Genomic DNA, 13,991 nt, shown 5'->3' on the forward strand with positions numbered 1-13,991 from the left:
TTGGAGGCCTATAGTACACTCCCAGCAAAGTGCTTGCCCCCTTTTTGTTTTTAAGCTCCACCCATATGGCCTCATTAGAGGACCCAGCTAATATATCATCCCTCCTTACTGCAGTAATTGACTCCTTAATTAATATTGCGACACCCCCTCCTCTTATACCTCCCCCTCTGTCTCGCCTGAAGATTCTGTACCCCGGAATATTGAGCTGCCAGTCTTGCCCCTCCCTCAACCATGTCTCAGTGATAGCAACAATATCATACTCCCATGTGTTTATCAACACCTTCAGTTCATCCACCTTATTTGCAAGGCTCCTTGCATTAAAATAGATGCCATCCAGCCTTGCCCTTATATATTTGCCCTGCCTACCAAGCTGACTTGTTTTTTCCTCCATAATTGGCAGCACATCCCCCCCTACTTCAGCTCCCCCCTGTATCCCATCCCCCTGCCAAGTTAGTTTAAACCCCCCCCGACAGTGCTAGCAAACCTCCCCGCAAGGATATTTGTCCCGCTCTGGTTCAGGTGCAACCCGTCCGACTTGTACAAGTCCCACCTTTCCCAGAAGCAGGCCCAGTGATCCAGGAAAGTAAAACCCTCCCCCCTACACCAACTCTTTAGCCACGCATTCATCTGCTCTATCCTCCCATTCCTATACTTACTAGCACGTGGCACTGGGAGTAATCCAGAGATTACACCCTTTGAGGTCCTGCCCTTTAATCTGTTACCTAGCTCCCTAAATTCTTGATGCAGGACCTCATCCCTCTTTTTACCTATGTCGTTGGTACCAATGTGGACCACGACCACTGGCTGTTCACCCTCCCCCTCCAGAATGCCCTGCAGCCGCTCAGTGACATCCTTGACCCTGGCACCAGGGAGGCAACAAACCATCCTGGAGTCACGTTTGCGGCCACAGAACCGCCTATCTGTTCCCCTTACTATAGAATCCCCTACCACTATTGCTCTCCCACTCTTTTTCCCCCCCTCCTGGGCAGCAGGAGCACCCCCAGTGCCAGGAAGTTGGCTGCTGCTGCCTTCCCCTGGTGAGTCATCCCCCTCAACAGTATCCAAAGCGGTATACCTGTTTGAAAGGGGGATGTCCGCAGGGGTTCCCTGCACTACCTGCCTGCCTTTGTTGCTCCGCCTGATGGTCACTCCCTGTGCTGCCCTACCCTGAGGCGTGCACAACTCGCTAAACGTGGTATCCACGAGCCTCTCAGCATCGCGCATGCTCCACAACCCATCCACCCGCAGCTCGAGCGCCGCAATGCGGTCTACAAGTAGCTGCAGCTGGATGCATTTCCCGCACACATGGTCGTCAGGGACACTGGCAGCGTCCCTGATTTCCCACATGGAGCAAGAGGAGCAGAACACGGGTCTGAGCTCTCCTGCCATGACTTACTCCTTTAATTAATTTAAAATTTAATTCAATACCCCAGTTACAGGTATACTCTAGGGCGCTTTATTTACCAACTGTCCCCACTACACCTTAATCCCGAGAAATTTAACACCACAGAATTCAAGCTTGTACTGAAAAGAGAGAAATACTCACCAACCAATCACTTACGTGCTCCCTGGTGACGTCACACTCTGATTATTTTTTACCTCTCTCCTCTGATGTTGATTTGGTACGCTTCTGCTTTGGCGCCGGTTTTTAAGCCGGGCCTCTGCTCCTCCTCCGCTGCTGCTCTCCCCCGAACTGGTCGGGCTTCTGCCTTGGCGCCGGTTTTTAAGCCGGGCCTCTGCTCCTCCTCCGCTGCTGCTCTCCCCCGAACTGGTCGGGCTTCTGCCTTGGCGCCGGTTTTTAAGCCGGGCCTCTGCTCCTCCTCCGCTGCTGCTCTCCCCCGAACTGGTCGGGCTTCTGCCTTGGCGCCGGTTTTTAAGCCGGGCCTCTGCTCCTCCTCCGCTGCTGCTCTCCCCCGAACTGGTCGGGCTTCTGCCTTGGCGCCGGTTTTTAAGCCGGGCCTCTGCTCCTCCTCCGCTGCTGCTCTCCCCCGAACTGGTCGGGCTTCTGCCTTGGCGCCGGTTTTTAAGCCGGGCCTCTGCTCCTCCTCCGCTGCTGCTCTCCCCCGAACTGGTCGGGCTTCTGCCTTGGCGCCGGTTTTTAAGCCGGGCCTCTGCTCCTCCTCCGCTGCTGCTCTCCCCCGAACTGGTCGGGCTTCTGCCTTGGCGCCGGTTTTTAAGCCGGGCCTCTGCTCCTCCTCCGCTGCTGCTCTCCCCCGAACTGGTCGGGCTTCTGCCTTGGCGCCGGTTTTTAAGCCGGGCCTCTGCTCCTCCTCCGCTGCTGCTCTCCCCCGAACTGGTCGGGCTTCTGCCTTGGCGCCGGTTTTTAAGCCGGGCCTCTGCTCCTCCTCCGCTGCTGCTCTCCCCCGAACTGGTCGGGCTTCTGCCTTGGCGCCGGTTTTTAAGCCGGGCCTCTGCTCCTCCTCCGCTGCTGCTCTCCCCCGAACTGGTCGGGCTTCTGCCTTGGCGCCGGTTTTTAAGCCGGGCCTCTGCTCCTCCTCCGCTGCTGCTCTCCCCCGAACTGGTCGGGCTTCTGCCTTGGCGCCGGTTTTTAAGCCGGGCCTCTGCTCCTCCTCCGCTGCTGCTCTCCCCCGAACGAGAATGGAATTTCTCGCATCCGTACACTACTGCTAATAGTTCTCTTTCTATGTTGGCGTATCTCGTCTCGGCTGATGTCAAGGCCTTTGATGCGAAAGCTATCGGTTTTCCTTCCTGCACCAGAGCTGCCCCTAGTCCTCTGGTAGAAGCGTCTACTTGCAGAGTGACTGGTTTTCTTCTGTCATAATAGGACAGACTTGTTTCTTTGCACAACAGTTACATAGAAACATAGAAGATAGGAGCAGGAGTAGGCCATTCGGCCCTTCGAGCCTGCTCCGCCATTCAATGAGATCATGGCTGATCATCCAAATTCAGTACCCTGTCCTGCCTTCTCCCCATGTCCCTTGATCCCTTTAGCCTCAAGAAATATATCCAACTCTTTCTTGAATATATTTAATGAACTGGCCTCCACCGCCCTCTGTGGCAGAGAATTCCACAGGTTCACCATTCTCTGGGTGAAGAAATTCCTCCTCATTTCAGTCCTAAATGGCTTACCCCTTATCCTTAGACTATGACCCCTGGTTCTGGACTCCCCGGCCATCAGAAACATCCTTTCTGCATCTAGTCTGTCCAGACCTGACAGAATTTTATAGGTTTCGATGAGATCCCCTCTCAATCTTCTAAACTCCAGTGAGTATAAGCCCAATTGACACAATCTCTCCTCGTACGTCATTCCTGCCATCCCAGGTATCAGCCTGGTGAATCTTCGCTGCACTCCCTCCATGGCAAGAACGTCCTTCCTCAGGTAAGGTGACCAAAACTGCACACAATACTCAAGGTGCGGTCTCACCAAGGCCCTGTACAACTGCAGCAAGACATCCTTGTTCTTGTACTCGAACCCTCTTGCTACGAAGGCCAACATACCATTTGCCTTCTTAACTGCCTGCTGCACCTGCATGCTTACCTTTAGCGACTGGTGCACAAGAACACCCAGGTCTCTTTGCACTTCCCCTTCTCCCAATCTATTGCCATTCAAATAATAATCTGCCTTCCTGTTTTTGCCACCAAAGTGGATAACCTCACATTTATCCACATTATAGTGCATTTGCCATGTTTCTGCCCAATCACCCAACCTGTCCAAATCGTACTGGAGTTTCATGACATCCTCCTCACAGCATACCCTCCCACCCAGCTTTGTGTCATCTGCAAATTTGGAGATATTACATCCAATTCCCTCGTCCAGATCATTAATATATATTGTGAACAGCTGGGGTCCTAGGACTAATCCTTGCGGTACCCCACTAGTCACTGCCTGCCACTCAGAAAACGACCCGTTTATTCCAACTCTTTGCTTTCTGTCCGCCAACCAGTTCTCTATCCAAGTCAATACCTTGCCCCCAATCCCATGTGCCTTAATTTTGCACGCTAACCTCTTATGCGGGACCTTATCGAAAGCCTTCTGAAAGTCCAAATACACCACATCCACTGGTTCTCCCTTATCTATTTTACCAGTTACATCCACAAAAAATTCCAGTAGATTAGTCAAGCATGATTTACCTTTTGTAAATCCATGTTGACTTTGTCCGATCCTGTCACTGCTTTCCAAGTTCTTTAAGTTGTTTGAAATTCCTTTTGTGTGATTCAGACCACTGGTATTTGGCGTCTTCTTTCAATAGCTCTCTGAGATTTGTTGTATGTTCCGACATGTGTGGGATGAAAGAACTCATGTATTGGACCAAGCCGAGGTAACTCCTCAGCTCTTTCTTGTCTTTGGGTGGTTTCATTTCAGCAATCGCCGCAATCTTCTCTGGACTTGGCTTGACTCCCTCTGGTGTATAAATCATACCGAAGAATTGGCATTCCTTGACTTTAACTATGCACTTATCTGCATTTAACTTGATGCCAGCCTTCCTGGTACTCTCCATGGCCTCATGTAGGTGCATGTCATGGTCTCTTTCATCTGCTCCGTAGATCTGAATATCATCAGCTATTCCTATAGCTCCTTCACAGCCTCTGTATGTCTTGTCTATTTTCTGTTGAAAGATATATTGACTGACCTTTAGCCCGAATGGTAGCCACAGGAATTTATAACGCCCAAATGGTGTGTTGAATGTTGTCAGTGTTGTTGATTCCTCATCCAACTTCACGTTCCAATATCCATTTCTGGCACCTAGTTTTGAGAAAACCTTGGCTCCTGCCAGTGATGGCGTAATCTCCTCTAACGTTGGGGTGGGATAGTGGTCCCTCTTTATCGCCTGGTTTAGATCTTTGGGGTCCAAACATATTCTGAGACGCCCGTTTGGCTTTTCTCGTACCACAATTGAGTTTACCCAGTCTGTTGGGTTCAGTGACCTTTACGATCACTCCCTTTTCTTCCATCTCCTTTAGTTCTCTTTTAAGTTTTGTCTTCAGCTCGATGGGTACTTTTCGTGGAGCATGGATAACGGGCTTTACCTCTGGATCGATGGTGATGTGGTATTGGAAATCTCCGAAACATCCCACTGTATCATCGAAACATTCCGGATACATGTCCATCAAGTCTTTTTTACTCTTGATTTGTGGGCGGTTCTCCAGTGGGGTGTTGCTGTCTATCTTCAGTGGCGTTTCCGTCAGCTTGTGATGCACTGAGATCAATCTCAACTTCTCGCAGCTGTTTAATCCCAGGATCGCTGGCCCCTCAGCGTCGGTGACATAGAACATGCAGTTGATGTTCTTTCTTTTATGTGTCCCTTTGATAAAGGTTATCCCGAGTTGTTTAATCTCACTACCCCCGTATGCTGTCAGCGTGAATTTACTTGCCTTTAAACAACCGCTTTTCGGGTAGCCATCTTCTCTCAGGTTTTCGGGAAAGATCTGCTGGTACAGTCTCAATGGGAGAATGTTGCTCTGAGCCCCTGTGTCCAGCTTCAACTTTAAGTTGATGGTTGTGGGCCGACCTTTGACCTTTTTTTTGATTTGGATGATGGTGTGCAATTTTCTCCTCGGAGTATTTTCCGCTCTGGACATCTCGTGAAGCTGTATCTTTATGGTTTTGATGTTTAGTGCATTGTCGTGATCATCATCATCATCTTGCTCATCCATGACATGGATATTGTGTTTCTTTCTCTGGTTCTGCTGTCCGCCTTTGTTTTTGATGTATGTTCCTTCTTTCTTCGTTCTACACCTCTTTTCCCAGTGGTTTAGTTTGCCACATGCTTTGCAGCTTGTTCCATATGCTGGACACTTCCTCTTGTCTGTGTAATCGTGCAGTCTTCCACAATTTCTGCACATGTTTCCCCCATTGTCATGTGCATGTCTTTGTGTGTTGTACTTTTCTCTCACTGCATCCACTCTGTTGTCCGTCTCAGAAGCCATCCGCATGTCAGCCGTTTGAGAAATCAGCGTTTTCATTTGCTGCTTCATGGCTTCATGAGCTCTCGCAGTATCTATAGCCTCTGTTATTCCGAGCTTTTCTTTTCCTATCAGGGCTTTTTGTGCCTTTACATGCGCTGACCCCCATATTAGCTGGTCCACAAGCCTTTCCTCCATTTCCTTAAATTTACACTTGCTGGCTTTATTTCTCAGCCTTGTCAGGAAATTATCAGCTGTTTCACCGGGTTCCTGTCTTAGACTCTGGAATTTGTATCTGTGTATACGGTGATTGGATTTAGGCTCTAGATGCTTGCTGAATTTGTCAAAAATTGTCGCAGGGTTTTCCTTTTCCTCTTCAGTCAAACTCCAGCTATTATACAAATCTAGACCTTTTTCTCCTGTCCACAACAGAATGTAACTAACCTTTTCCTCATTGGTAGTACCCTTCAGGAAGCTTTTGAATGTAAGCTCACATTTCTGTTTGAACTTGTGGAATGCTTCTACTATATTGTCGGCTTCCCAGTTCATGAGGGGTTTCATTTGCACAGTCAGTGCAGCGGCAGCCGTCATTTAATTTCCCGTACGATTCACTTTCAATCACCGCAGACACCGACACTCACAATCAGCTCATAAAATCACTTTTCGTCTTATTCGTAGTTCGCATAGCACAATTTTGTACTCACTTATACCGCTGCCACCATGTTGTGTCTCCTTGTGTTCTTATATATACTATATATATATATTACAGACACTTTTCGTTCATTTTAGTTAGTGCTTTTACTTAGCTGTGTTTCTTGCTTTGTTACAGTGCTGCCGCATGGTGCGGAGTGATACAAGATGTCCGACGCTGCACTGTGCACTGCCCATGCACAGTGTGCCACACAGCGATATAACTACACCATACCAAAGTAGTTCCATACCAAAGTAGTTCCATTTAACAATGTGATACTATACCAATGTAACAGGGTCTGATGGTGTTCGGGGAGTCCGATGGTGTTCGGGGAGTCCGATGGTGTTCGGGGAGTCCGATGGTGTTCGGGGAGTCCGATGGTGTTCGGGGAGTCCGATGGTGTTCGGGGAGTCCGATGGTGTTCGGGGAGTCCGATGGTGTTCGGGGAGTCCGATGGTGTTCGGGGAGTCCGATGGTGTTCGGGGGGTCCGATGGTGGTCAGGGGGGGGGTCCGATGGTGGTCGGGGGGGGGGGGTCCGATGGTGGTCGGGGGGTCCGATGGTGTTCGGGGGGTCCGATGGTGTTCGGGGGGTCCGATGGTGGTCGGGGGGTCCGATGGTGGTCGGGGGGAGGGGTCCGATGGTGGTCGGGGGGTCCCATGGTGGTCGGGGGGGTCCCATGGTGGTCGGGGGGTCCCATGGTGGTCGGGGGGGTCCCATGGTGGTCGGGGGGTCCCATGGTGGTCGGAGGGTCCCATGGTGGTCGGGGGGTCCCATGGTGGTCGGGGGGTCCCATGGTGGTCGGGGGGTCCCATGGTGGTCGGGGGGTTCTGATGGTGTTTAGGGGGTCTGATGGTGGTCGGCGGGGAGGAGCAGGGAGACCGCAGGGGGTGGGTGTGGTGGGAATTTACTGGGCAGCTTATTGGGCCTGGAGGAAGCATCCCTGTTCCTCCTGGCCCACAAGCAGCGCTTTAAAGGCATTTACCTCATAGATTTAGCCCTTCTCAGCTGCCAAGTTTCTCAAGGCCTGGGAAACCCAGCCGACTCGAGTTAAAAATAGGATGACTGTTAAAATGAAGGCAGGCAGTCTCATTATAGTATTTAAATGGCCAACCCCTTTCCTGCAAGCGGATTGGTGGCCCGCCCCTCATCCAGCCTCCTTTAAAACCAGAATTGGGCGGGTTCGAGGCGAGTTGGGTTCCTGGTCAGATTTTTTGAATTTTAACCTCGAACCCGACATCAACCCACCCGTTTTTGGGAGTTAAAATTCAGCCCATGGGCCCTGAAAATCTGCGGTGTGGCATATCTCATCTTAAGTGCGGGGTTGTGGGGCTGGAACCGGGTTCCCTACCCCTACCATCAGAAGAAAACTTAAGCTGTCCTCACTGTCCCTATACAAAGTGGGGGTGGGGGGGCACTGTAAAAATTAATATATTTGGCTGGCCAATTACTTGGGGGGTCCAAGCAACAATTCCAGCCTGTATCTTCTGATGGGTCCTAAAACTACCAGTTTTTCAGCCAGAATGCCTGATCTCACCAAGCATATCAGCAACAACAATACACCAGGACCCTAAAGAGGTTGGGGGCATGAACTCCAACATTCGGAATCCCGAATAATTTCTAGCCGTGCAGAAAGTATTCAGCTGGTGGAACCCTGACGACATTACAGTGGTAGTCGACCAGAGCATTTGCAGATTTTTGGGGCCACTATTTTATGGTATTCTGTGAATTATCAGGTGATAATCTGCAAAACAGATTTATTATGATGCTGATTATGATGCAAATTTAGAGAGGCACACAAAACCAAAGACCTTATTTGCTGTATATACTAAATAAAAGGGGAAAAAAATATTTCCCTGGTTATTTGTCTGCATTTAATATGCTACTGTAACTGCTAAGAGTTAAAAGTGTATGGTTTGAACATCAACATGGAAAATAATTTTAAAGTATTATAGCATAAACCGAGATTTCCCAGTAATTAAATTATGATTTTTTTTGTAACATGAGGCATTAACTGAGTATAACAACAAATATTATACAAAACAGATGGTGCGATGAATGTTACTAACAGAGTGGGAACGTGGGTAGTGCTGCTTCTACATATAAATGCACTCCAAATGTTACACTGGCACAAACTCTCTGGAGTTGCTGTGACTCAAGACAAAAAAAAATATTCTCACCCCTGGCTGTGTAAATACCTTGCATTGACTTATACTTACCAAACATTCCCCAGTAATGTCATCACAATAGTTAGAATGGCCATAGCAAGTACATGGTGCACAGATTCCTCCATAGAGGGTGCTATTTACTCGTCTGTATCCAGGCACACAGGACTGTAAAAAGGAAAATATCTTTGTTATTTGTTGACTGCAACATTTTCACTCATGCAAAATGTGCTCCTTTTATTTTAATAGCTTTCATGATATGTGAAGTGTTATATTTTTAATATTGGTATAAATAATATCATCATCAAACAATCTGAAGTTTTTAGCTTGTCCACTTTAATTTATGATTATACAATACAGAATTATAAGGGAGGAATCTGATTTTTGTGTTGACTAAGATGAAAAATACCAGTGATGAGGAATTGAACACCTTTCCAATATTTGCAACTGGTGTAAGTATCAAGCACTCCAAAGTCAGATATACCAATAAGTAAATACTGGGCAAAGCTCCCCCTATGTTGCTTTGATATAGGCCTGGATTTTGCGGACAGTGGCAAACGAACGGCACTAGCCATTCATTGCACTTAACCTTGCCCACAGACTTTCTATGGGCTTTTGGACTGGAACTTGCGGTAATTAGAAATCCAAAACAACGAGGCACCCTCTACAGGGGATCTGGGACCTGTGTGAACAGAGCAAGCAACGGTGTGTCTCCTCAACCAATCAGACTGAAAAATTCTCACTGAGACATGCAGAGTCTAAACTAGGAAGTGTAAATTGTAAAATCATGTACAGAAAGCAAAAGAGAGAGGGAAAGAAAGATGGGATTAAGAGAGAGGTTTAAAAGACACAAAGAAAAAGTAAAAAAAAAAATTAAATTTTTACATTTTTTAAAATCTCCAACAATAATTAAAATCTGAAGGAATGAGACTCCACACTTGTAAACGTTAATTTTCACTGCCAGAGAGGTTGTTTGGCAGTAGTTAAGGCTTGTCACAAAGTTAAAAATTCACTTAGACTGGAATGGACGAGCCCTAACTTTTTCTGGCATGTTTAGTGGGTATCTATCACATAAGTACGCTGGTGAGATACAGTTACGGTGCAGCTTCTGAATGAGCAGGGCAACTCAGACAGCAACTTCCTGATTTCAGCATTTAACTGTGCATGTACGGTCGCCGGAAGCTGCTGTCCGATTTACTCTTTAATAAAGGTGAGCGCTGATAGCCTCACCGTTATTTTTGCCGCAAAATCCGGACAACTGTGTCTGAATTGAGCCTCAAACAAGTACTTCCTAATAGATCAGTATGGATTTGAACTCGTGTCCAGCGAGGAATGGGTACATTCTAAACCACTGCATCAACTCGTCCCCCTTTAAAAATTGAGTACAAAGTAACCATTTACTTCAAAGTACTTACAAGAAAACCTAACTACAATGATCACTTCTAGAAACATCCAGAGGTGGCTCTTATATAATATCTGTCTAACGTACCAAGGAGCTTGCAAGATTCAAACTACCAGTGCTTGGTGAGCAATTTTGCCAGATGAGCTCATTGGAGCTATCTCGTATCCATTATTGAAAGATGTAAAACTTTTATTACTATATAAATTTGATTACATTTTATAATTTCCTGCAATAATACAGCTAAGACAATGACTCATGATTGAATTTGACTGCAAATGGACTACTGTGATAGCTGCCCTGACTTAGCACATTTCAATTTGACTAATAAATTCTTCAGTCTGTAGTAACTTGCTCCTAGGGTAATAAAGCGATACTACAGCCCACTGCAGAAAAGCAGTCCTTGCTGACCTCATTTTTACTTAGGAGAGTAGGAGCAGCGAAAGTTCTGTTAATTGGCTCTTTTTTCTAACAGAACAAAATTTAGCCAAAAGGTTGAAGCAAAAGAAAATACGAGAGCTGAATAAGATAAGTTTGTCTATGAAGATAGAAACAATTGTAAACTTTTAATTTTGTTTGATTTCTCATCTAGTAATTAACTATACCATCACAATGTCAAGCCATTTGTTGGAACTTTAATGCCTGACAGAGGATAAATTAAAACAGACACAAGGTGCAAGACAGAGCATCATTCATCATTATGGAGGTGAAATGACCTTCTGTGTCAAAGGTAATACACATACTAAAGGTGGGAATTTTAACTGGGAGCAGGATTTGGGCGAGCGGGGCGAGTCCAATCATGCCCGATATTGGCAGCGTGAAGTACAGACGATTTTAAGTCCTGGGCCTCATCTGTATGCCACTGGTCAGCAGCCTGCTCAAAAGGGGCAGGAAGTGGCAGCTGGCCAGTGGACAGGAGTAGGCATTCGGGCAGCAGGAGATTGTCGGCCTGCACCAAAGGAAGTTCCAGTCCTATTCTGCCATTCAATTAGATCGTGGCTGATCTGTACCTCAACTCTATCTACCTGCCTTTGATCCATATCCCTTGATACCCTTACCTGATAAGAATCTGTCTTGAAAAGTTCAATTGACCCAGTATCAACAGCTTTTTGCGGGGTAAGAATTCCAGATTTCCAAAACCCTTTATGCGGAAAAAATGCTTCCTGATTTCACTCCTGATTTTAAAATTATCCCACTTTGTTCTGGATTCCCACACCAGAGGAAATAGCTTCTCTTTATCTACCCTTTCAAATCTTTTTATCATGTTAAACATCACAATTGAACCACTTCTCCACCTTCTAAACTCGAGGGAATGCAGATCAAGTTCATGTAACTTGTCCTCATAACTTAACCCTTTAAGCCCTGGTATCCCTCTGATGAATCTGGGTTGTACCTCCTCAGAGGCCAATATATCCTGCGTGCCCAAAACTGATGGCAGTACTCCCGGTGGGGTCTGACTAAGGCTTTGTACACATGAAGTATCACTTCCTTCCCTTTGTGTTCCAGCCCCCTTGAGATAGAAGCTAACATTCTATGAACGATTTTTGTATCTGTTCACGTGCTTTTTGTGATTTGTATACCTGGACACCAAAATCCCTATGTTCCTTCACAATTCCTAGTCTCTTGCCATATTCTGAAAATATTATAATTTTTACTTCTTCGAACCAAATTGGATGATCTCACACTTGCCTACATTCAACTTCATCTGCCACGGTTTTGCCTACACATTTAATCTGTCTGTGTTTATTTGTAACTTCCTTCTCCCATCTATGCAGCTTACTGAGCCTCCTGGCACACGGCAGATGAAATTTAATGCAGACAAGTGTAAAGTACTGCACTTAGGAATATAAAATAAGCAACATATGTATTAAATGAATGGTGTTGAAATGGCTAAAAATGAAGCCAAACATAGTCTAAGGAGACTAGACATTCCAATCAATGTAGGGCAGCAAGAGACAAAGAAAAAAGAACATGCATTTTTATAGCATCTGGTACATCAATAGGACACCCCAAAGCACACATAGGTTGCAATGCTGTAATATCTACCTAACACACTGCAATGCCTTGTCATGTGAAGCTGTTTCATGAGGTGTCTTACTGCCAGCGTTTTAAAATATTTTTTCTTCTGTTCCTCTTCTTCTGCCCAAAAAGAGGAACTGGCAGTGCCCAATATACAGCCTCCTTTCGTCACCTACTCCTACAGTGACAAGCACCATCTCCGATGAATCCACTCAGAGAGAATTAGTGAGGCACAGGAGGGAGCATTTGGCATAGCGCAGAACATGAGTGAAAAGGAGAAAGTGCAGGTGGAATTGCAGGAGATATAACCATCTAACTGGAGGGGCAGCTTGAGACCTCCTTCATCTATTGAGCTCAGGGATTCTGACCTCACAGGGCCTACCTACAAATGCACTTTGTTAGCTCAGCACCAGCGCTACATGGAATCATTTAATAGTGTGTCAAGCAACGTTCAGAGTTTGGGAGCTTCTATGGAGACATACACAACCCACTACTATACTGCATGAGTTACCGATCGGTCTGCAACAACAACAACCTGCATTTATATAGGGCCTTTAATGTAGTAAAATGTCCCAATGTGCTTCATAGGAGTATTATCAAACAAAATTGGACACTGAGCCACATAAGGAGATATTAGAACAGATGACCTAAAGCTTGGTCAAAGAGGTAGGTTTTAAGGAGTGTCATAAAGGAGAAGAGAGAGGGGTAGAAAGGTTTAGGGAGGGAATTCCAGAGCTTAGGGCCTCGGCAGCTGAAGGCACAGCCACCAATGGTGGATGTACAAGAGGCCAGAATTGGAGGAGTGCAGAAATCTCAGAGGGTTGTAGGGCTGGAGGAGGTTACAGGGATAGGGAGGGGCAAAGGCATTTGAAAGCAAGAATGAGAATTTTAAAATTTAGGCGTTGGCAGACCGAGAACCAATGTAGGTCAGAAAGCACAGGAGTAATGGGACTTGGTGTGAAAGGTGACAAGTTTATGGAGGGTGGAAGATGGGAGGCTAGCCAGGAGAGCATTGGAATAGTCAAGTCTACTACAAGCAGACCACCACAAAGAGCGTGGCCACTCCAGGACCCTCTGCAGTGAAGCCCCCATTGGCCAGTCATAAAGTCAGGCATGGAAACCAGCACAAATGCTATGACTGGTACTCTACAGACTTCGGTTTCCAACCTACTGGACTCTGTCTTGTCCAGATTCATCATATCGAGGAATCAGATTGAGGAGAGGTCTAGGGGTCATAAATATAAGATCTTCACTTATAAATCCAATAGGGAATTCAGGAGAGACTTCTTTATCCAGACAGTGTTTAGAATGTGGAACTCAGTACCACAAGGAGTAGTTGAAGGGGAAGCTAGATAAACACATGAGGAAGAAAGGAATAGAAGGATATGTTGATGGGATTAGACGAAGAAGGGTGGGTGGAGGCTCGTGTGGACCTGTTGGGCCGAATGGCCTGTTTCTGTGCTGTAAATTCTATGTAATACTATGTAAGCTGGCATGGATGATGGAAATGTCTCACGGAGTGATTCCACATTTGTAACACCCAACTGCCCTGCTCAAATGACTGCCGATGTATTGGAAAGCATACAGGCCCACATAGCCAGCATAATTGCTGTAGCAACTGTAGCTCGAGTTATCTATTGACCCAGGACAAGGAGATTCTGGGCCACCTTCATCCCTGTAGGAAAGTCCAGGTTTCCCCACATGCTGTGGAGTTTTACAGCATGCGACTTTTCTCTTTGCCAGGATCCCAGCTGGGAAGTCAGCCTGATTGACAATCTTGGCTGCTAGTCCAGTGAGGAGCACTCCGGAGCATGCCACAGCCGCGGGCGTGGACCCTGCACCTGTTACTGGGA

The 13,991-nt window shown here is 46.7% G+C and overlaps 1 protein-coding gene across 2 annotated transcripts in view; it reads right to left on the minus strand.

Moving 5' to 3' along the window:
- The window catches only part of lama2 (laminin, alpha 2), a 600,632-nt gene that overhangs the window by 273,843 nt on the left and 312,798 nt on the right, over nt 1-13,991 (minus strand). For both annotated transcript variants that reach the window (XM_085997158.1, XM_085997157.1), the window contains exon 16: nt 8,775-8,888. In XM_085997158.1, coding sequence (XP_085853284.1) covers nt 8,775-8,888 — 114 coding nt within the window. The remainder of the gene's footprint in view (nt 1-8,774; nt 8,889-13,991) is intronic.

This window comes from Somniosus microcephalus, chromosome 9, assembly GCF_052327205.1.
Source record: "Somniosus microcephalus isolate GS21.2 chromosome 9, FLI_Smic_1.0, whole genome shotgun sequence".
In the NCBI taxonomy this organism is placed as follows: domain Eukaryota; kingdom Metazoa; phylum Chordata; class Chondrichthyes; order Squaliformes; family Somniosidae; genus Somniosus; species Somniosus microcephalus.